Genomic DNA, 23,843 nt, shown 5'->3' on the forward strand with positions numbered 1-23,843 from the left:
GCTAACCACGTTCGCTTCATCGGCAAGGTTTGGTTTCTTTCAGCAAATTAAGCGACGGAACTTTCATCTACCTTCAACTAACTAATAATAATTTTATTGTAAGTTTTGATCTAAGTATAGCGGCCCAGTAATAAAAAGTTGTGTTGCTTTTTTTGCATAATTTGTTTGGTAATTTAATTTGCGTTCATTAATTCAATAGGTTTGTGGTTTTGTTGTGAGTTTGGTTTTTGTTTGGGATGCGACCCCATCATTGTTTTGTCCCCTCTGGGTTAGTAGTTCAACTAATACGCCTGCTTCGGTTTGCTTCACATTCTGCGGCACTCTCCTTTAGTAGAATCCAACGAACCGCTAGATCGTTTAAATACACACTTGTTTTCATTTTAAGCACTCAGCCTACAATTTTCACTAACATTCGCCCGCTAACCCCGTATTCCACTACGTCGCCCGAAACACATCTTTATAAAGACGAGGACACAATAGTAGTAACTCACTTTTAACCCCCGCGTTTCGATTGCTATGATAATGCCGGACGACGAGGATGGTGTTTAGAGGTTTTCTCTCTCCCCGTTCGTTTCGTGTGTGACATCATTAAGTGTTGCAGAGTTTATATACTTTTTAACGATTTCAATTTAACCTATATCGCCCACTAATGATCCCGCCGCCGCGCTACAGAGAGAAAGATTATCAATTGGTTTTAGGTTTTGTTGTCCTCTGTCTATCTCTCTCTGCAGTCAGGTTTAGTTGGTTTTCTACCGATTTGAAATAGGTAAAATGTGACGCGACACGATACAATTTTTTAACCCCCCTAATAATTTAACCAACGCCACTAACTTTGCGCCACTTCCGTGCGGTTTAAGTGTGTACCGTGGCCCTCGACAATATAATTGCTCTAAGTGCGACTGCCACGAAACGAGCTAAACGGAAACGGATAAAAGAAGGCTAGTCTACAGACGGCAACTTATTATGCCCGTGTGTCCATGTCCATTTCGTTCCGGCGTACGCTCTCTATACGTAAATATTGTCTCACTAACCACTCGTGCCACCTCCCACCGGCCAGTCGGCATGGAGTGAATGATAATAAATTAGGTTTAGTGTCGAGGAGGAGTCGCTGTTTTCCTTCTGTGAGCCAAGACGTCTCAATTCACGATATTTAAGAATTTGCAATATGACTAGACTTTATCGAAACAATGATAAGTACCGCCTTTGGAGCCACTTCTCAGTAGTAACACTCGGCCCAGACATCCCAACCCAGCAGTAAGCTGCCTCCGCGGCGCGCTTGGTCGTGGCCAACCGTTTTCATCGCCCAACGTTTGATTATTATTTGATAAAAAGCTGCAGCAGCCAGGCCAGCAGCAATAGGCCATCATCGCGATGCGCGCACTATTTGCTGGTGGTACACGATTGGACAAGTTTCGATTTGGAATTCCACCGCTTCGTGAGTAAATGAATGAAAAGGACAATTTGCTCTACATTGCTAAAAGGTAACATGAATGCGAATCTTCTTTGTTTTGCTTGCTTGCTTGCTTGCGCTGTTGCATCTTGGTAGCGTTTACTTAATTTGGATTTAAGTTATCACACCTCCCCCGGTTGCCTCATAAGAACTGCTCGTGTGTAGAGTGTGTAAAGAATTGACAGAATCCTAGCCGTGTTAGTATACTCTTTAAGAAACCATCCTGCTACGACCACCACTTTTCTTTTAACCTCTACAGAACCGAGCACCCCTCAGCAGCAACGCAAATGGAGCTCCAAAAGCCTCGATTGAGTCACCGTGCACGGGTGGTGTACTGTAGACCGAGAAAAGCGACCGCGACCAAAAAGCCATTCAAGGAACGAAGGAAAAGAGGAAAAAGTAGGGCATTTGGTTTATTCGTTTCCCGCCGTCCCGCGCGCGCGCAACTGTAGTCGTCCGTTGTCGAACAATCCCGACACCCGACAATGCATGTACTAAACCAGAGAAAAACGAGTTCAGTTCTTAAGTAACGATCGAAACACACTCCTAATTAGCGCTGACCGCGCCACCGTTGCGCCGTTCAGTCCAGATGTTTGTACATGTCGTCCAGCTGGGGCGCAAAGTAGCTTCGGATCTGTGGCCGCCGGGATTTGAACGTCGGTGTCAGCAGTCCGTTCTGCACCGAGAACGGGTCCGGATGAAGGTAAATGTCTTTGACCTGTGCGGGTGGATTCGTATTAGGTTAGATTCGGTTGATTCGGAGGCGGGGGGTTGATCCTTGCCTGTTCGAAAGACTTCAGCCCAAACTCCTTGCCCCACAGGACCATGTCGTTCAGGATGAGCTGCTTCACGTCCGGGTTATTGCACAGCACGCTCAGCGTTCCGGGAATGTTGTTCTCCTGGGCCCAGCTTTTGATGACTTCCACATCCGGCACCACTATCGCCACTATGCAGCTCTGTTTTAACGGATATCGAGAGAGCGATCGATTAATGTCACCATCAAAACCAACAAGATCGAACTAGCGCCACTCACCTTTAAGCTTTCACCGTGCACAAACACCTGCTCGACGTACTGGCTGCGGATGTACGCGTTTTCGATCTTCTCCGGCACAATGTACTCGCCCTGGCTCAGCTTGAAAATGTGCTTCTTGCGATCGATCACCTTCAGCGTACCGTTCGGCAGCCACTGACCAATGTCGCCCGTATGGTGCCACCCATCGGTATCGATCGATTCGGCCGTACGCTGCGGATCTTTCAGGTATCTGTGTGAAAAAGAGCCAGGGTCAACGATTACTCCATCGACACTCCACGGCACCGAGAGTCTTACCCGATGAACACATTCGCTCCCTTGACGCAAATTTCGCCCTGCTGCTGCGAAGCGTAGTACTCCATTTCGGGCACGTCGACCAGCTTGATGGCGTTACAGGCGACCGGCGGGCCGACGTGTCCGGCCACAAAGTCACCCTGTACCGTGAGCGTGATCGGTGCCGTACACTCCGTCTGCCCGTATCCTTCGCAGATGAGACACCCGAGGGCGGCTCGGGAGAACGATAGGACGGCCGTGGAGAGCGGAGCCGAACCGACCACCATCAGACGGAGGCGGCCCCCGAAACCGTCCTGTATTTTCCGGAATACCAGCTTATCCCAGATGGAGTTCTTCCGGACGATGCCCCGCTTGATTTCGGCCTCCTTCGAGCTGAGCGCCATGCTGAGGAGTAGCTTCTTGACGGACGATCGGGCCACTTCGGCATACACTTTGTCGTACACCCGGTTAAGGAGCCGCGGAACGGCCGGCATCAGCGTCGGTTTGAGGGCCTTCAGGTCGTTGGTCAGCTCTTTGATGTCGCCCGAGAAGTACCCGACCGAACCGCCCATGTAGAACACTCCGTTTTCGCAGCACCGTTCCAGCATGTGCGCGAGCGGCAGGAAGGATACCATGACGTCACCGACCCGTGGCCGGTGGATACCGAGCTGGAGCAGCACACCGGTCACCCCGGACAGCACGTTTTCGTGGGTTAGCATCACACCCTTCGGGTTGCCGGTCGTGCCGGAAGTGTAGCACACCGTGCACAGGTCGGACTCCTTCGGTTCCAGCTCCGGGTAGTCGTTGATGGCGCCCAACTTCTCGACCTCGTCGAACGTGTGCACGTCCACTCCGACGTTTTTCGCACGCTGCAGCGTCGCCGGTCGTACCTCTTTGATGACTACAATCTTGCGGAGCGATCTGTGTGTTGGGAGAATCGAAATCAGTTCACCGCGGGGGGAAGTCCGAGGGCGACCTCTTACCTCGACGGCTTATCGAGCAGCTGGTTCACCTTCTTGTCGTCCTCCACCACGACGACCTGCATCTCCGTCTGCTCGACAATGAACGCACACGCATCGGGCCCGAGCGTGTCGTACAGAGGAACGACGACCAGCGAGTAGCAGTAGCATCCCTGCTCGAACAGGATCCACTCTGGACGGTTCTGCGAGTAGATGCCGATGAAGGTGGCGGGTCCGGGCCGCAGCCCCAGTGAGATCAGTCCGGAGCCGAAGTTTTTCGCGCGCAGCAGCGTCTCGTTGAAGTTCATCCACTGAAACCGGAAAGGGAGAGTTGGTTAGTAACTGGAACACGGAACTATCAACCCGTCCCCCGACCCTTACCTGATATGGTGACTGCAGATTGTCTCGCCAACCCAAGCACGGCCCATTGTTGGACGCATGGGAACCCTTGCGGAAGGACTGGTACAGTGTTCGCACGTCATCCTCGAGGCAGCTGACGAACTTGCCGTCCTTCGCCTCTTTGTAGAACTTTGAGACGTGTATCTGTTCCGGGCCCTGGGTGCAGAAGGAGAAAAGAAGATCATCAGATCACATGACCCCGCGCGGCTGGTCGCCATTTTCAACGCCAAGTGTTAAACATTTCGTCAGATCATTAATATTCGCCGCGCTTCACTAAGAAAGGAAAGGGTTTTTTTGGCTGAGAATAGGGTGGGCCACACATTTTAGCTCGTAACTCATCTTCGGCCCCGCCAGTCGTCACCACGACGGCACGGACGCATCCTCTTTCCACGAGCGATTAAGTATGATTTGTGGGGATCTTAAAATTGCATTTCGAAAACGCGCTACTCCGCTAGCTCCGTCATACTCTTTCGGGGCCATTTTAGAAAAATTACATCATCCACTTTTCAATATGTTCAGGCGTTCTATGGTCCTGGGAGGGCGATCGTGGTGGCCCCGATCATGCAGTGATCGGAAAGAAATAGCTCGCTGCCCACACTAGCGACGCTGGGTGTGTGTGTCCTCCAAATGTTTTTCTATGCGTTGTTGTTTATTGTAGAATAAAAGTAACACAACGAAGCCATAAATTCTATTGCTGCACGAATGGGAGCATTGGTGCGTGGGGCCACCCCGAAGTGGACCATTTTGTTTTCACAAAACGTGCACAATCCTTTACGTTCGCGTCATCACCAAAAGCACGAAGGCGTAGAGAAGGCAAATTTATGGTCCCAGATGGAGGGGACCCATCTTTATAGCTTAAAGCCGGCCGGCCTGGACACCGAGAAGCATGGGCGAGGGGTTCTGGGATCGGTGTGTTGTCCTTTCTCGCTTGTTTCTGTGGTGCGCAAAAACACTTGGTGGATGCACTTCAGAAATATCTATGCATTCATCTGCCGTTGCCGTTGGTGGGCCCGTGCAGGCAAAATGTAGCGGCGATCGTAACGATCCTCGCAATCGCGATCTAAACCTTTAAATTAACCTTCACGTATCGGGGGCAAATAAATGGGAAGCGTGACGCCATCTTTTGGGACATTAACAAACTGGCTAAATCGGAACGGATATTCATGTTCAGGTGAATTGACCGATGTATTCAAACATCGAACATCGGCGGAGTTGCCGCCACAGATGTGTCAAATTACTGTTTACGATCGAAATGGTGCCTCCCGTTTGTTCAACGACCTATTTATTATTTTTACATTATTTTTTATGTTTCATCTGTTCGTCTGCTTGGTCCAGTTACAAATCATCCGGGGTCCCGGGGCGTTTGCCAGGTGGCCCATGAAAGAACATAATTCGAATCCCAGCTGTGGTGGCGGCGGCACGCTGTGAAGATTCTCGAACTCGAACCCGGTATTTAAAGCGTGACGTTGGGTCGTTATTTTTCACGCCACTCTCTGTCCGGACACTAAAAATAGTGCCAACGAACCGGCGCGGTTAGGGAAACGACATTTTTCATAATTTTCACCAATCGATGGCGTCATCATCACCGTTGGGAACCGTTTCAAGTTCACGGTATCGTAGCGCGAGGTGGTCTTCCGTGCCGGTGTGCTGTGGTGCGGTGTAGGAACCACAGGAATTCATTAGGTATTCCTCCATCATCGAAGCTAGAAGCGCACCGTGTAGGTGGTCGGTAGTAAAAAATAGCTTGGATGCCGTACCGAAAATAAGCTGCCCGTCCGACCTCTTCCGGATGCACGACCACACCGCACTTCACGGTCACCGCAGCCGGTCACAGGCAAGTGGGTGGTGGCGTGCCAATGAAAACCCCCGAAAAAACCTTTTGCTTGTAGTTTCAAAGTTCAAGTTCAAACGATCGTTGTCGGGCGTCTGATGAGTGCGCGGCCGGGCGCCAGTCGCCCGCCGATCGATCAACGAACACACACCTCGATTCCGCTTCGTCGGGTGGGACTATTTTGAGGATCGAACCGATTCCGATGGGCGTTTGATCGGCACACCGGGTACCGGTTCGGTTCCTTAAAGAGCCGAAGAAGACCGTAGTAGCCGTTGATTTATGGACTGCACGCTCTCTTTGAAGCTGATCCGCGTTCGGTCATCGAAAGTCCAAAGAAAACATAAACACCAGCAGAGGAGGCCACCGTGAAACGGCGCATTCTGTGTGCAGCGAAAAAGTGGCAAAAATAACTTTGGAAAAATAAATAACCCATCGTTTGCACACACCGTTTGTTGGAAAGAAAAATAAATGGATTTACGCAAATTCGGGCAACCGTCACTAGTGACGTTTGGTTGGAACGGCAATGACAGCTGGGCGAAAACATCCTAGTAGTAGCTCTTGGCAGTTTCTGCAGTTTTTGATCCCCCCAACAAACCACCAACCGCAAAAAGTGGAATCCAGCAAATATCAACACTGCATCAACATTGTACCCGGTGCAGAAACCGGTCGGACGAGTTACAAATCAAATTAATGCGCCATTTTACGTTACAACGAACACGGCGCAAAACACGCCGTTAGCGAGGGCCCCCCAAACAAAGCCCTGTTGCCGCCACGCTGATAATTATGTAAAATTAGTGTTAACAAAGTCCGGCCGAAAAAAGGACGAACCGAGGAACGTCTAAGTAAGTCGCGGCCGGGGCGGACACAGAACCAGAAGGTAATAAATTACCTTCGCAACAAATGTAATGCCCAGGACACGGCGACCAGCAGAGGGGTGGTATAATTTACTGTCAAGGTCTCCCGCATCGCAGCACGAAGGATCGGTCTAGAACCGCCGTCCGTGCTGAATGGCCAGCAGTGCGCGCTCGTGAGATGTGATTGACAGAAGAATTCAACCTCTGGTGGTGGTGCTCTGCGTTCGTTGGTCGGAATCGAACCGATTGCCGATGTGCATAGCTTCTTCGGGACACAACACACCGGCCGTCGTCGTAGCCACCTTTTACTGAGGGATGAGGATTAATGAGCAGCGAAATTAGCGACATGACACAGTACGTCGTCCAACGAGGAAAGCCAGTCTGCAGGTGTGGTGACTAATTTTCCCTCGTCCGCACCTCGCAGGGTTTCTCGACACCCGTCCAAGGTTCGAGATCCTTCCGTATGACGAAGAGAGACCTTGTGCATTGTCATCACATGTTATCGCAGCAGCAGCAGCACGGGACCAGCATTAGTGAAAAAGGTCACGAGTGTCAGCAGCAGAGCGGCATGTCCATCACGCGCCACCGTGAAAAGTGAGCCATTTCCTCGGCTCACTTTAGGACTTGTTGTTTGTTTTTATGCCCGAACGTGCGCCCGACCCGCGACTTGGCGATCCTCGCCGATCACCGGCAGTTGGCAGTCACGGGTCTCTTCTGTTCGGACCGTTCGCCGCCGCCAGTCACAAGGGACTCGCGCGCGCGCGCTCGCGGTCCGCATCGTTGCGATTGGCGCAACATTTTCCACCTGTTCCCCACCCCAAGGGGTGATGTGGACAGTAAAGGGTTGCCGCCGAGCTGACTCCGATAGCGCAGAAAAGACGGACATTAATTAAAATGCCGCCCCATTGGCTGAGACACAGAGAGCATGATGTGCACAGTCCTCCCCACAGTGTTGTTGTGGTGTGGCCACAGCAATTGTTGGGAAATTGTGTGCACTGTGAGAGATGCAAGCCAACGCCAAATGATATTGAGTCGTCTGTTTGGCTTGCTCCCTTCCGATGGGTGGGTAAATTATAAAAATTGTTGTCAAGACCGGCGGCGACCACCGGTTGCGCCAGCTGATGGCTTGCGAGCACGAGCCGCGGCGTCGAAATAATTGCACCCTTTACTACGTTAGTAACTGAAATTGCGTTGACTCAGACCCAGTGACAAACGGCTAATTATACCGCCAATCAGTGATATTTCACCGAGCCGGCGCATCGGCTTACACCATCATCGCGGACACGGTGGCCTTGGCATTATCGAGCAATGATCTCGGTGGAATGTTCAGGTTCTGCAGGATCTCGATCTAGCGGAGTGATTCTAAGGTCGTGAGCAGCGCCCCCAATAAAACGATTATTTTTCGAATCGCTATTTAATTTCGGTTTACATTTAGTTATGATTTCCAAAAAACTGCGCCATTCAAAGGGGAGCACCATTAATGTGACCCCGTACTCATTCGATGGCATTAGGTTTCGTTCGGGGGACTAGTTTGCCCCAATTACACGACACGTTGATTCACGTCCCTTGCGGACTGTAAAAAAAATGCTGTTCCAATTTTAAATACCAACAAGCGGCTTAATTATCCGTGTCCATCGGGGGATGTTGTGGATGCTGTTTTCGTTAATTTTTCACGCACGACCGAACAGGCGGAGGTTACTGGTGGTGCGGGCCAGAACTTGTCGACAATAGTGCGCTTCAAAACGCGCACTGGACGTTCGGTGTCCACCGCGCCATCATTTGGTGGTGGTGCAACGAGTGAATTGAAATAGAACCGCAACTCGCATTTTTCGCCACCCAAAAAATGAGGTCCCGTTGTAGGATGGTTGACTGAAGCTGAAAATCTAACGCAAATTGAGCGCACAAAGCGCACAAGCGACCTGTTGTTACCTTGAGAATGTCACTTTGGAAGCTGGGATTTATCGGTAATCGCACCGGTTCCTGGGAGCCACAGCATAACATTTTGATGCCGTCGTGTTGGCGATGCTCGCCGACCGCAAGAAAGAGAGAGCGCGAAACTCCGAGTGACGATCGTACGTCTAGCGGGACGTTTTTGGGGCCGTTGCCAAGCTTCTTGTTCTTCTTCGAGGCCGACGGTGCACTCTCTAGCTGACTGACCACACACCACTGTGCGTTAAATTGCAGTCACACGGACGATTCGCCTGCACAGCAGCACACTTTACGCATCCAATATCCTTGGGCTTAAAAATTACAAACTATAACTCATCGCGGCCACTCATCATCACCGGCACCGGCACACGGGTTCGTTAGTGGTGATGCCGACGATCCACCCGGTCGCCCCGGTCGGATGGATCATAATAATTTGTCACCTAATTCTCTCTCCGTGATGTGGCCGCCCTACCGATCTACTTAATCCGCCTCGCCACCGGCCCTTCGAGCTCCTGTTTTATTTGCCGCCCGCGTATCCTGCGGGCCACACGTACCCAACGGAGAGCCCGGTTGACGCGCCGCTACAACACACCACACTGTGCGGCGCTCCTATTATTTGTCGCTGCTATTTTAAACCGAACCGCAGGTGCTGCTTGCTTCTGGTCTCGCGAGTGAGAAACACAAAAATAGTAGCGTAGAACTTTGTGCGGGAAAAATTGAGCCAACAGATGTAACCACCACCGTTGCCGTCTCAGCAACGCACGGCCAGCAAGGAGTTAGTTTTGCTAATTTAATCGCGCACTGCACTAATAACGGGCCCTGCTACAGCCGGCGGGATATCGATAAGCAATCACACTCTGCTGATTACTGAAGGACACTTCCTTATCCCAAGACACTGACCGATCGACCGACTGACCGACCGACCGACCGCGGAAACTCAAGACACTCGAAGAAACACACATCCACCGACGACGACGTCTTCTAGTTCACTGACCAAAAAACTGACCACCGAAAGAAGACGATCGTCGATCGGTGGTGGCGTAGCACACACGAGATCACACGAGAGAAACATGCGCGCGGACTCTCACGCAGCTTACGGGGGGTTGAAGAAAATGCTTAGGGGCGCGCAAGGAACGTGCCATCTGCTCCCCTGCGGCTCACGATGAGTTAGGGGTGTTGACGTGCGCCCCACAGGCCCCGGGTGGCCGGGCCGGGAAGATATGGATTTTCAAGTGGATTGATGGGCAAAATGCTGTGCCGATGTATTGGGGCAGCGCCACTGATATGCGTAAGCAAGCAAAAAACAGAGCAACCACGGGATGATGCAATAAAATTGCCCAACGAAAGGAGCGATACCTGACGAAAGACAAACTTACGAAAACTTGTGAAACTAATGACGACACCCCCGGTTGTGGAATGTATCGAATTTCATATTAATGTCGCATAAAGAACGAAGGGGAACAGTGTTTGTGTGTGTGCGAACGAGAATGTGTATATTTCGATTCCCATCGGTGATCGACTAGCGCCGTGTCTGGTTTAATTTGCCTAACACTCCATCGAATTACTCCGCAGGGGATTAATGTAATGGCCGTCGTAAATTTGTTCCGGAAAACCGTCCGTCAGGGTGCAGCCCAAGGCAACGCAAGACAAGCGATTGAGTATCGATTCAACCCCAAACCGCCCCAGTGAGCTAATAACGCCCCCCGACTGCACCATAAAATCGGGCAACGATCGACCATTAAGCCACCGCGCCGCCGATCGTTTCATTTCTCGTACACAGATTCTCATTGCGGTAAACAAACACACAAGTTGTTGCAAACGCCCGAAGTGGTCCTGGGCTCTCCCTGCCTCTCTTTCGCTCGGGAAACCGATCGTTTGTTTGGCAGGCGCAACGCCAAAGCTGCTGGCAGGCGGCCCAGCGAGAAGGCACTTATTCTTCGTGCGCCACGCGGCCAGTGGCGTCCTAGGGCTAGTGTGGTGTATTTATAGAAGAATTAATAAAATCAACATCATTGACGGCCGTTTTCATTTTCCGCCTTTTCCCGTCCAGGGGGCGGTGGCGAACGAGGCGCGGTGCTCTCCGCGGCGTGTGCGTTATCGTAAATATTTAATTCTTTGTTCCTGCGTAATCCGAAGGCATCCAGCTGTTGCAAAAAAGGTGGCACACAATTGGCACCTCCGGAGTCCGAGGCGAAACCAAGATTTGTTTGTTTGAAATGTGCTTCCGCTGAAGCACCAGGCGCCTCCATCGGGAAAGTTGTTATTCGGAATCGACTACGGGTTGTTGCGAATGCGAAAAACTTTGCCGAAGATCGTCCACCTCGTTCCCCACGTGATGGTCTTTCCCTCTTTTCGATGGTTCAATCAAGGCGATAATTAATCATCGGACAGTAGTGGCAGACAGCAGACGCGATCGGCACAGTGAGTTCTTCCATTCAACACTCCCCGGCACCAACTGCTGCGTGAATTCCCATCGCGACTGAGGCGCGCCCGTGTGTGCCGTTTCCCCTTTTTCATGTCCTTTTTTCTATAATTAGCTGATAGCAAATTTTTCCGAAACACAACGCAAACAACTATCCACTACTGCCGCAACCAGCACCACCATCAGCTACTACAACGGCTGCCGTCTGCTGAATTCGTCTCGCCACTGACAAGATTCTATTTATGATGCGCACATTGCGCTCCGTTCCTATTCGGAATGATGGCTGCTGCTGATGATGGTATCCCGACGACAACGATATTAAAACTGAAAGCTCCTCTGCTGCCATGGCTTCCGAGTGACGCCGCCAGCCAGCCCCGAGAGTGACATTTCCCTGACGACGCTACGTCATCGATCGATCATGTGCACCCGTGACGACGGAACAAGCGTAAACAAAAAAGCTAAAAACAGAAGTCGGGCTACTTACGTCTTCTATTGGACATTGGTTATCTAGAGGCACTAGCGGTTTCTCCGGCACTGGTCGGGTCGACAAGTAGTAGGCTGTGCCGGCGGCGAGAGCCGTCAGGGCGACGGCACCGGTCGTACCTCCGACGCACTGTAGGCTCTCCTCGATTTCATCAACTGTGAACGAAAGGGAATAACAGACGCCCGTGACGGATTAACTCTTTGATTCGATTGCCAATTTGTTTGATGATGATTTTGAAAGAAACCAATTTTAACAGCTAAGAAAAGCGCCTGAATGTAGGCACCGAGGAAGAATATCGCCAAGACGTTGAACCGGTTTAGCACAACCGGTTCGTCTCAACCGATACGTTAGGATTGGTTTAAAATTTCATGCGCCGTTTGTTGTTTCACATTCACAATATTGTGACGCAGTGTTTGTAAACATGCTGATGTTGTAAAATTAGAACTTTTCACATCCTAGTTTAAGGTGTCCAGTCCATCTTCTCAACATTAGTTTGTATGGCACGACTTGCGTTTATCAGCAAACAGCCGGCCAGGGCGCGCAGAAAAAAATTGGGGCACGATGCTGATAAGCAGTTGAGGTTTATCAAAAATGAGCAAAGGTGTTGCCACTTTAAGGCCACCACCTATACTCTCCGACGTTATCAGCAAACCATCAACCATCTCTCTCGAGCCTCTTAGTTCAGGGCTCATATTTACACACTGTTCTGTTGTACAAAAAAATCCAATTCTCATGTGCTCGAATACTTCGATTAACTGAATTCGCTCTTCTCTATCGATCAGTGATTGTTGCTCGGGCAAAACCAGCGAAACCGGTAACCACCTACTGACTACGCTCAACAAATCGAAGCTGGTGACGATTATTGGAGCTAAATGGTACAGCTTCCACCATGCGCGCGTGTACCGGTCATCAGCGCGTGCGGCACCGTTTAATGTATTCCCAACACGTGACTGAATCCAAATGCCACAAGCTGCCAGCACTACACTTAACCCAGCCATATTCATTCGGAGAAGTTTCAAAGACCTGACACAACACACCCGTGGCAACCGGTGGAGAGAGAGGTCAAACCTCCGGTGCTGCTCCGTGTGTCTCAAGAACCACAAGACGTGTGAACTACCACGCCAACAACAAACGGACACGTTTCACAGACCGATCACTCGGATTGATGCGGAAGCGAAGGCACGATTTTCTACACAAATGGACACAAATAAACACACAAACACTGGTAAGCGAAAACGTAGACCATTTTTTACCCCAGCTTTTCACGATTTCCATCTCTCACACGGTTTCTTGTTGGCCTCTTCGATGTCGCTCAGTGGGGATGCGTTTACTTTCACTGATTCACTCTCTCTCTCTTCGTTTCTTCGAGAGCAGCCGGCACCGCGTATTTACTGGGTGGGAAGCTCAAGCACACACCTAAAATTGAGGACAAAATGCCGGCCAAAGGAAGGAGAGCGCAGAGCAAAGTGGAGCAATTAACACAAAAATATCACAGACTCCCGGGGAGCGTGTATGATGGGGCCTCTTGGGTTTGACCACCAAGCCAACCAGTCAGCCAGCACTGCGTACTGACCGTTGCGTACTGACGGCACGAGGATTACGCGGTTTCAAAACTATCGTCACCGCCACCGCGAGCACACACTCCTCTCTCCGCTTCTCGCGCTTTTGTAGAGGCGGTGCGAGTCCGTTAGATAAGGAGTGTAATTTTTTGAGTGATTACAGCATTACTGCCCATTGGTTGCCCTTCACCTCTAGACGGGAAGGTGGTGCGTTCTACTAATACCCTGTTGTGTTTATAATTGTAACACCGGTACCCGAGGTCACCAACGAGAGAGAAAGAGAGCGCGCGGAAACGGTCCGATAACTGCCCTGGCTAGAAACGGGGACCGTCCATTACCCCGGGATCGTACCACATCGTAGTACTACGCGCAAGAACTGGCAAAAATCGTAAGCGCCAGCGCCGTCGCTGCCAACGAAACATCAATCCATCCCCACCGCGATTCCCCCATGTTGGCCGGCGCTATTTTATGGGGACCCCTCACGAGGTGAACGATCTTAGATCGCCCCGGCGGCCGGTCACTTCCACTCAGCGCCGCTGTTTGCAAACACCAACGCGAACCTCTCATCGATAACAAATGATCGATGGGGATGACTCGGGGATGGTGGGACAGGCGCGATTTTTGGTAGCTCAACATAATATGCCACAAACTTCAAAGATAGTATGTGGGTCCCGATATTTTCAATCAGTTAATTTAAATTCCTCATTAGTGCAATTTTTATGGGCCATCAAATCATTTTTCGTCACATTTGTAACCTTGTCACATAAAAGTCCACCTCCGGGTGACCTTGAATTCTGTACCAAGATATCCTAAACAGTGAGTCCCCTGCACCCCGCAACTGATTCGGAATCGATTCGTGCTCATTCATTATTCAGCAGCGCATGATTCGGGCGCGATGAGTTGGCTACTTCTTGAGCCCCGGCTGCTGATTGCTGGATTTACGCAATCGTCCGTCCGGCGGCCACGACCGCGGCCAATGTCGTCAGGCCGCCAGGTGCTGGAACATAGAGAAGCAACGAAGGAACGGGCGTAAACCTTTATCTTAACTGTCTTGGGAATAATTAGCGGCGATTTCCTTCGTGTGCGTGTTGCCTTTGCATCGCACAGTGTTGGAATTTGGCATCAGGGGCACGCCGATTTTTTTTTATGAGCCTCCAAAACCGAGTTGCTAGGCCCCTACTTTGCTGCAAACGCCGTTATCTAATGCACCACACATCGGTGGTTAAGTTGTTTTAAATCCGGTGCTTAAGAACCGATGGAATTAAACCGGGAAGGTCCTGCCATGGGGTTTTCCCACGCATAAATCATCGCAAATCATCGGGGATCATACTATGCGATACTCACAAAATCCTGTCGTATTGGACATGATGATGGTTGCTGCTTTAAACCACGCCGTAATATGGTTGCGAAATGCTGAGATCATTCACCGCGGGTTCCTTGCAGCTGCCGTTTAGTGGGCCACCAGAGCGTCCTTGATGCCTAGTATCGATTGCTTACACTCTCCGGCTGACCACTGAGAGAGTTTTTGGACCGATGACCTTCTCGGTCGTCCCTTTTCGGTATGACACAGTCTTCACTTGGCTCTCCAACAGTCTGTCAACACTGTTGCTGCCTGCCGTCGTTTACTGAGTGCACTCCGTCTGGCCAAGCATCCGGCTAGACTCGGGACCTTGCTGCGACTGCTTCCGGTACGGCTCGAGGCATGCTTCTTTTACATCGGCATCGGCGGCGACAAACGACACGCGATACTACTAACGATTCACTGCACATTGGTTGGTGGCCACATTGTCCTACGCTCCGCACAATCTGCAGGGCGGTTGCACTTTGCTGTATGGCCGGCGGATCACTGCAAACGAGATAAGCGACATTAACCCACTTTCTTATCGAGTGACGGAACTTTGGCCCACTCGGAACAGGCGTTCAACGACGAAGTGTCGTCTCTTTGCGCTTTGTCCGCCGCACAAGTTCTCGCGGTCGGTCGATCGATCGTGTGCGCGTACAAAGAATCAACTGATCGCGCCTAGTAGTGCGATCGTGACACGATATCGAGCTCTCTTTATACGAGCACGAGCACGAGTGGCGCTAGAGTGTGTTCCAGTGACTCAACGAAGACAACCCGATCGTAGCGATCGGAAGCGCGAATAAAGAATGTTAACAATGCTGATCACATATCGGAGGGATTGCTACGTTGCGCAAAATTCCGCACCGTCATCCGATAACGTGGACACTCCGAAAAAGGGAGCACGTGTTTCTCTTGGGTCCAAATAAAGGAATTAATTGCTTACCAGATCGCGGGTATAGTATGAACCGCTTCTACGCGACACATCACGTATAGCTAAAGAAATATTTAGAACTGGACGTCCATGCCGGTGTCCTTGAACGGGACGACAAGGATACTGCAACACAAGGTTGCTGCTGTCACCAGACAGCGTGGAGCCGATATTGTGAACCCAACCAGCTGGCTGATAGCTGATTATCAATTTACCGAACGATGAATGGTTGGGTGGCAACCGGTCGATCCTTTTATCGAATGATGCTATCCTAATGATATGTGCCGTGCCGTTGGTTCCTCGGCAAACGTCAGTTTAACGGTTGGGGCACATGGCGCGAGGACACCCAGACCGTGGCGAAAAAAGCACATACAACCGACGCATATCATTCGCGTTTCGGTTTAAATATTGAACGTTCGAAATGGTCGTAAATAAAACATGTGCCAGTGCGCCGGATCGATTCGATGATGCGGCACAATCGATTTTAAATTCGTCGACAAAGAGGTGAATTTAAGAGACGCATTTTCGCACCATCAGACCGGATTGGCCACAGGCTATTTTCGGAAGATTAGAATTCATTCAAAGTTTAAGGTCCTTTTTTAACGGGCGGAGAGGGAAGAATGTGTTACTTTTACCCTGCACGCCAGCGCATCTGTCTGACGGGGACAAACCAAAATAAAATCACGCTTACTGCACCGAAAGAACCGCTTGGAGCTGTTCCATAGTTCTTGCGTTTCCCTCCGCGCCCCGAAACAGACTTATTTATAAGTCACCGGCAGAACACACCACCCGTCCGCCCCATCGATTGCACACTTGATAAAACCCGGAGCGAAATTCGGTGAAACAAACGGTTGAACGAGAGCGCAGCACGCAACGCGCGTCCCATTTTGGGTCGTCACAATTCAATTATGTAATGCAACAACGATGTTTCGAATGTTTTCCGGGTTGGCGTGTAATTGGATTGGTCCTCCGGTCAACAAATGGTCACTTGCAGAGCGCGTGTCCCGTCCGCGTGTGGCCACGTCTCTAAACGTCACAAACCATCGATCGATTTTTAAAGTTCACCGAAGGCGGCCACTCGGTGTGGTGCGAGTGTTTGTAAGCGACACACGGGAAAACAAGGCCACTATTATCAGGATCGATCATTTGTACGGCACATCCTTTTTCCACGCAGCCCTCGGTGAAAGCGCCCGAAAGTAGGCAATCACAGAGCGCACGATTATAGAAACTTATCCACGATTATAGCACAATTATAGTATTATAGCAAGCAGCGCCCTCTGGCGAGCGTATAACAGTTTTCGGATGAACGATTCGGATGAACTCCTTCTGTCAGACGCAGCTGAGCTGTCAAAAATGCCGCATTTTCCTCTCGCTTCCTCCGTTTCGCTTCGTCGTCTGGACGTTGAAAATGCAGACAGAGCAAAACATCGACGGGCCAACCAAGCGCAGAAATGCGCTACATTCCTTGGCTGTTCTGGATACACAGATGTTGCGATGGGTTAATTGCTTACAACGCATAATTGGTACGCACCAGCCGATAACATTGCCGTGTGTTCTGTTCTTCACGGTCTACGGGACGCACGGTGATAAGCAATCAACCAACCGTCACAAATCACAACCGTACCACCGGTGGTTTACCGACTGGCCATTCCGGGTTCTTCACCGGTAACACGTACGCAAACGGGCCGCAAAAGACTCACTGTGTCGTGGCACTGGGGCATTCGCTGGGCACACACCATCATCGGCGGCAAAGTCGCCAGAGCGCATGACTTCTGCACAACATTCGAGTCACCTCACACGCATTAGGCCACCTCCTTCTGGTCGAGGGTAAAATAAACATCCAACCTGCTCCTACACGCACGCACACACACAGCGACACTGCGCAATACAGCGAGAACGCGTGATCTTTTGAGAATATCATTACCAGCTCACAATTCCTGACGTCACTGGGACACGACGCCTGTTTTTGCGATGCAACACAAACTGGTCTGGGAAAACTCAGACACAAACTGCTCCGGAAACTGCTCTGGGAAAACTCAGACACAAACTGCTCGGGAAACTGTGGCCACCTTCGCTGCTGTTACCTGAGATACAGTGTTCCCTCGTTCGCCGGTAGCAGCGAAGTGAGACGGCGCAACCGATGTTGGTCCAGGTGTGGAGAGAGGGTCCGGAACTGTTTGGAAAACCGTTTGCTGGCGCACACGCACACAAGCAGAGGACTTAATAGTCGGTTCGAGTGTGTTCGTGCGACCCACGGAAAGGATAACAAAACGCATGGTATGATCCGTGACGTCATTAGTCGCATGCTGAGGGCGCCACGGCGCGCCGTTTGAATGATAACGGTTGGAAAACCATGGAATTCGACGGCAGAGTTCCGTACAACATATTCCTATTGTTTGGCAACTATGTTTGCAGCGCATCGAATCCGAATCGATTGAAAGTGCTGTGATTAATTACTTTTGGAATGAACTCACAAAGAGCCAGCCAGCGCCGAACGATGGTATGTTTTGTGTGCGCCATTATGTTGCTTCGATACAAAAGCATCTGCAAGACACAACGGTACAACGACCTCCTCGGCGCGAAGAGAAGTGTGTAATGAAGGAATTAGCGACTCGTGGCCGGGTGGGGGCGATTCGCAACCCATTTATGGGTTGACTCGTGCTGCTGGAGCTCTCGGGCTCGGGCTCGGGCTCGGTGTGTTGGAACTAAAAGAACAACGGAACACAAAACTCGTGGCGGACCAATCGGTTGTGATACTTACTTTTCTTCGGCAAACGGTGACGCAACTTGGTCCACCGGAAGCAGTGAAAAAGGGTCCATCAAATTGGTTCCGAACGATTCCTTCGGACATATTTATCCCGTTTTCTCATTACTTTACAATCAATGCAAGCTTTCGGATAAATCGCGATACGAGGAGAGCACGTGCGTTGAAGATGTAGTGACCTACATGCGTACGTGACTCAAGCATCGGATCCGCTCGGTATACGCGGATCGAGCAAAGCAGACGGTTCGGCAGCACTGTCGAAGTTGACAGTTGTCCCGTGCCTGGAAACACCATTCTCTTCTTCCTGCGACCGTCAACACGATCAGACGTGCCAGTGATAGTCACCCCCCGTTTAGAACAATAAAGGAACAATAACATCCGTTCCCAAAAAGATTATTCTCCGGCCACCTTTTGAAGCACTCTGCTGGGTATTCTGGAACATCCCAATCATATTGTTCCGCATGCTCTGCTTCTCGCTAAACTCGGTAAGCTTGGGGTTTCTCCCAACTTGCTTGAATGGCTTGAGTCGTACCTCTCCGACCGGTCTTGTAGAGTGAGGGTAGGCTATTCCCTATCTGAGGATGTCGCCTGTACTTCTGGCGTCCCCCAAGGTAGTTTTCTTTCCCCCTACTGTTAAAACTCCGTTTCCTTGTCTCGCGTATCCTCTGTTAGGGACCTTGGTGTGACGCTCAATTGCGGTTTAACGTTCCGTAAGCACACCCTAGCAGTAGTTGCAAAGGCTTTCAAGATCATGGAATGGATCAGGGCTATCTCCTGTGACTTCAACAACCTCCACTGTTCCAGGAGCCTCTATTGCGCGGTCGTCCGTTCGTCCCTTGAGTATGCGTGCATAGTCTGGAACCCTTTTGGTCCGACTCTTAGCTCCAAGATTGAGCATATTCAACGTAGTTTCACTCGAATGGCCTTAAGGTTCCTCGGAGGTCGCAACGCCTCCTCCTTGCCCTATCCCGCTCGTTGTCAGGTGCTAGGTCTCACGTCACTCGAGGTAAGGCGTACAATGGCTCAAAACTTGTTCATAGGAGGCCTTCTTAAGATTCGACGATCCTGATTTTCTGGCCCGTACTCTGTTTTACTGTCCTTCTCGTTCCTTACGTACGCGTTCTCACTTCCTCGTTTTCCTTCGCCGTACCCGTCATGGTTCTACGGATCTCTTCCTACGGTGCCTCCGTAGCTTCAACCTAGTGTACCACCTGTTTGACTTTCACCGTCCGTTCCCATCCTTCCGTGTCGCCCTCGTCAACTCCCTCAACTCCTTTCCGTCCGTTTGATCTGTGTCGCGGGATTTCCTCACCTTCTGTGGTGGTTTCTTTGCATCCATCATCTTTCATCCTTCCACTCTTTCACTCTGTTACACGTAAGCTCTCCTCTCTATTGTTAATTTTTTAGTATTAAGATTCCGTGTCTAGCCTGAAATTAAATTAAATTAAATAAATCACCGTTTTGAATATTTGAATTCGTTGAAATAATCCTCAACGAAACATTTCAAAATTGCAGTGCCACCTAGTGTTCAAATCCAACCGTTCACAAATTCCGTTTCAAATTTGCAAATGACCGTTTAAAGAACGGCTGAGCACGTATGAAACTAATAAAACGCGCTAAAGTGGAGGGTCACGGTCCATTTGGGATGAGGCGGGGGAAGGAGTCGTTACCGCAGGTCGTTGGGTCAGTTAGTGGTTGTAGGTGCCGAATAAGTAGGTAATTCATGGTAAAAGCCACTGCAACTACCATTCCGCACATAGCAGACCATTCCGAATTGATCCAATCATACAAATGATTTATACGCTGCAATTAAGCCATATCTTGGTCTATCGATGGTTTTATGCGAAACTGGGTGTCACTTCACACTAATTGCGTGTCTTGGGCATAAAAAGATTGCAGGAAGGAATCGATATTGAATTTTCTTTCGCTTTCCAGTACGCACAAACAAAGATCTTTCATCATATGGGCTTTTATCAATGTATTCTTTCGTACTAAAAATGAACTCTTCTTTCACTTTGGGCCTACATCACGACGGGATCGCTCGATGGCAAAGGCAAATGGGTCGTCGTCGGTGGACCAGGTCGGCCTATAAGCCTCAAAAAGAGCCGTCAGCAAAGGGTACTTCTTTCCGCAGACCCCCTTGTAATCATCGTTCTCCAATGCAACGACTAGTATACCTCCTAAATCCTCATTGTCCACGAAGTATGCCTTCTCCTCGAGCGAAACTTCATTCTCATAACCAATCCACTCATTACCGCGATACGCAAATGGCGACGCACTTCGTTCGTCCCAATCGAATTTCCAGCCCTTTTCCTGCAGCTTGGAACATATATCGATGTAGGGCGTGAATTTCCACAAAAAGTTCTTGGTAGCAGCATGCATACCGTGGTTGGTTTCGTTGGCCAAAGTGTACGTTAAGGCATGAAAACCCACTTTAGGCAGAATCTTATTCCTGGGACATCCGCCGTTGATCCATTGTTTGGTCCTGTCCACAAAGTTGAAGCTCTTGTCGCCTTCTGTGTCGAAGTTGCGTCGGTTCATCGGATAAGGAACGTCCGTGTATATGGAACTGGTAATCCCCAAAATGATAATAAAATCAGCCGCTCTAAGCATTAGAAACATAAATGAATTATTTCTTAATAATGTAATGAGCACAAAACTGTTGCTACTACTAACCGACAGATTTGGGTTAAGTGGAGTCCACGCTCACTGTCATCCACTCTTTCCTCAGTGGCAACTGAAACTGTCCACCATTCGCGTCCTGCATTCTTGAAGGCTTGCTTCGTTTCTTGAATAAACGTAGGAAAATGGTGTGTTGCTGTTTCCTTTTTCGTCAGCCATGTAAACGATAGGCCATCGAGATTATACCGCGTCAGCAAACGGATGGCACTTTTGATAAACATTTGCCGTGTGTTGTTTGATGCAAGCAACTCTTGACCCTTAACGTCGTAACTATGAACGCCTAGCAAAAGTTTCACATCGGGCCGTCGTTTCTTGAGATCGGCAAACTTTTGGTACCCTTTCTCCAGTATAGCGATTCGTGCATTCATCGGTTTTATCTCGTAGGATTCCGGATCGGTTCTAGCCGCGAAGTACAGCACGTGTGTACAAAGGTCCAACGGCGTGTCTTCGATACGGTAACCTGCGTCACCATTAATATAGTTTTGGCAAACAAGATATCTCCTTGTAGAGTTGGCCAACGTTTTTTCACGTAAAAAACACCAGAACATGATCACTGTTAGCCAACATTGTGGCCACATGGTTCTTCGCTATCTTCGTTGAACGAGATCCGTTGGAACCGGTTTTTACCGGCGAATCGATAGTCAGAGTCCAAAAATTCAAGCTTTTTGGTATGCGTGAAGATGGTTTTGCTGTGCTCACGGTTCTGGTACGTCTGATCACTAAGATGCACGAATTTGAACTGATCACAGCTGAACGTAGAGATCTTACAAGCACCGCTTCCGATCGGTTGTTTGTGATGATCATGGTGATCGTCAATCTGGTTTTCGAATTTCGCGCCACACACACAAATATGGACGGATCAACAACTACAACAACAACAAAAAAACAAAACGGATCAATAAGAGCAACATCGGAAGGGACGCTGCGTCGCATAAAGATATTCGCAAAATCTGGGTCGCTCAGAGGTTGTACGTGCCGGATAAGTAGGTAATTCATTTTAAATGCCAAATAAACTGTGGTGTACTGCATAAGATCCATTGATGATTTTATGCGAAACTGGGTATCGCTTCACACTAATTACGTGTCCTGGGTATAAAAGATTGCAGGAAGGAATCGATTTTTAATTTTCTTTCGTTTTCCGGTACACACAAAACAAGATCTTTCATCATATGGGCTTTAATTAAAGTGTTCTTTCGTACTTAAAATGAACTCTTCTTTTACTTCGGGCCCAAATCACGACGGGACCGCTCGATGGCAAAGGTATATGGGTCGTCGTCGGTTGACCAGGTCGGTTTATAAGCCTCAAAAAGAGCCGTCAGCAAAGGGTACTTCTTTCCGCAGACCCCCGTGTAATCGTCGGCCTCCAAAGAATCGACCAGTAACCCTCCTAAATCCTTATGGTCCACGAAGTGTGCCTTCTCACCGAGCGAAGCATCATTCTCATAACCAATCCACTCATTACCGCGATACGCGAATGGCGACGCGCTTCGCTCGTCCCAATCGATTGTCCAACCGTTTTCCTGCAGCTTGGAGCATATTTCGATGTAGGACTTGAATTTCCCCCAATTGCTCTCGGTAGCAGCATGCATACCGTGATTGTTTTCGTTGGCCAAAGTGTACTCGATGGCATGAAAACCCACTTGGAGCAGAATCTTATTCCTGGGACATCCGCCGTTGATCCATTGGTTGGTCATGTCCACAACGTTGTAGCTCTCGCCGCCTTCTGGGTCGAAGTTGCGTCGGTTCATCGGATAAGGCACGTCCGTGTATGTAGAACGGTGAATCCCCGCAATGATAACAAAATCCGCCGCCCTACGCATTAGAAACATAAACGAATTATTTCTTAACAATGTAATGAGCTTAAAACTGTTGCTACTACTAACCGACAGATTTGCTTTTGGTGAAGCCCGCGCTCACTGTCATCCACTCTTTCGTCAGTGGTGACTGAAACTGTCCACCATTCGCGATCTGCATTCTTGAAGGCTTCCTTCGTTTCTTCAATAAACGTAGGAAAATGGTGGTTTGCTCTTTGGTTTCTCATCAGCCTTGTAAACGATAGTCCATCAAGATTGTACCGCTTCAGCAAACGGATACCACTTTCGATGAACGTTTTCCGTGTGTTGTTTGATGCGATCATCTCTTGACACTTATTATTGTTACAATGAACGCCAATCAAAAGTTTCACATCGGGCCGTCGTTTCTTGAGATCGCCAAACTTTTGATATCCTTTCTCAAGTATATCGCGTCGTACATTTAGCGGTTTTATCTCGTAGGATTCCGGATCGATTTCAGCCGCGAGGTACAGCACGTGTGTACAATGGTCCAACGGCGTGTCTTCGATACGCGCGATACCTGCGTCACCTCCATTATTAATTTCACAAACAAGATGTCTTCTTGTAGAGTTGGCTAACGCTTTTTCACGTAACAAAGACCAGAACATGATCACTGTCAACCAACATTCTGGCCGCATGGTTCTTCGCTTTCTTCGTTGAAGATCCGTTGGATAATCAATAAGTGCAAAAATTGCAGCTTTCTGGTATGGGTAAAGATGGTTTTTCTGTCCCACGGTTCTGGTACGTCTGATCACTAAGATGCACGAATTTGAACTGATCACAGCTGAACGTAGGGTTCTCACAAGCACCATCTCCGATTGGCTGTAGGTTATCAAATCGAATTCTTCAGGTCATGCTCATGATGATCGTTAATCTGGTTTTCTAATTTCGCGTAACGCACACACACATGATCAGGCTCCTGGTGGGCTCGCCGGGTCGCCAGTCACAAGAGTGGTAGAAGACGAGCCAACCAAACCAACTTCATAGGCCGACCAGATAGACCGTGCGTGGTAGGCACCAGTTGAGATAGCGGGCTTGCTGTCCACTGATGCACTGCCTGTCATAGCTCATACCAGACCATTCCGAATTGATCCAAACACCGCGC

The 23,843-nt window shown here is 49.7% G+C and overlaps 2 protein-coding genes across 3 annotated transcripts; both read right to left on the reverse strand.

The window, feature by feature from the left end:
• Positions 1-68: 68 nt before the first annotated feature.
• Positions 69-15,025, reverse strand: LOC128268549 (long-chain-fatty-acid--CoA ligase 1). 2 transcript variants are annotated; one of them, XM_053005670.1, is made up of 8 exons: positions 14,535-15,025; positions 11,632-11,786; positions 4,094-4,267; positions 3,737-4,023; positions 2,778-3,674; positions 2,484-2,712; positions 2,233-2,406; positions 69-2,168 (listed from the first exon to the last, which is right to left on the reverse strand). In XM_053005670.1, exons 1-8 carry the CDS (start codon positions 14,611-14,613, stop codon positions 2,031-2,033), a joined length of 2,133 nt encoding a protein of 710 aa, XP_052861630.1. In that variant the 5' UTR covers positions 14,614-15,025; the 3' UTR covers positions 69-2,030. The 2 variants fall into 2 exon arrangements, with proteins under 2 accessions (XP_052861630.1, XP_052861631.1); XM_053005671.1 differs by lacking the exons at positions 11,632-11,786; positions 14,535-15,025 and adding an exon at positions 8,726-9,037.
• Positions 15,026-20,234: 5,209 nt separating this feature from the next.
• Positions 20,235-21,484, reverse strand: LOC128278502 (oviduct-specific glycoprotein-like). Its single transcript, XM_053017233.1, has 3 exons — positions 21,472-21,484; positions 21,203-21,366; positions 20,235-20,537 (listed from the first exon to the last, which is right to left on the reverse strand). The coding sequence occupies exons 1-3, from the start codon at positions 21,482-21,484 to the stop codon at positions 20,235-20,237; spliced, it is 480 nt and encodes a 159-aa protein (XP_052873193.1).
• Between the last annotated feature and the right edge of the window lie 2,359 nt (positions 21,485-23,843).

Source organism: Anopheles cruzii, chromosome 2 (genome assembly GCF_943734635.1).
Source record: "Anopheles cruzii chromosome 2, idAnoCruzAS_RS32_06, whole genome shotgun sequence".
Taxonomy (NCBI): Eukaryota; Metazoa; Arthropoda; class Insecta; order Diptera; family Culicidae; genus Anopheles; species Anopheles cruzii.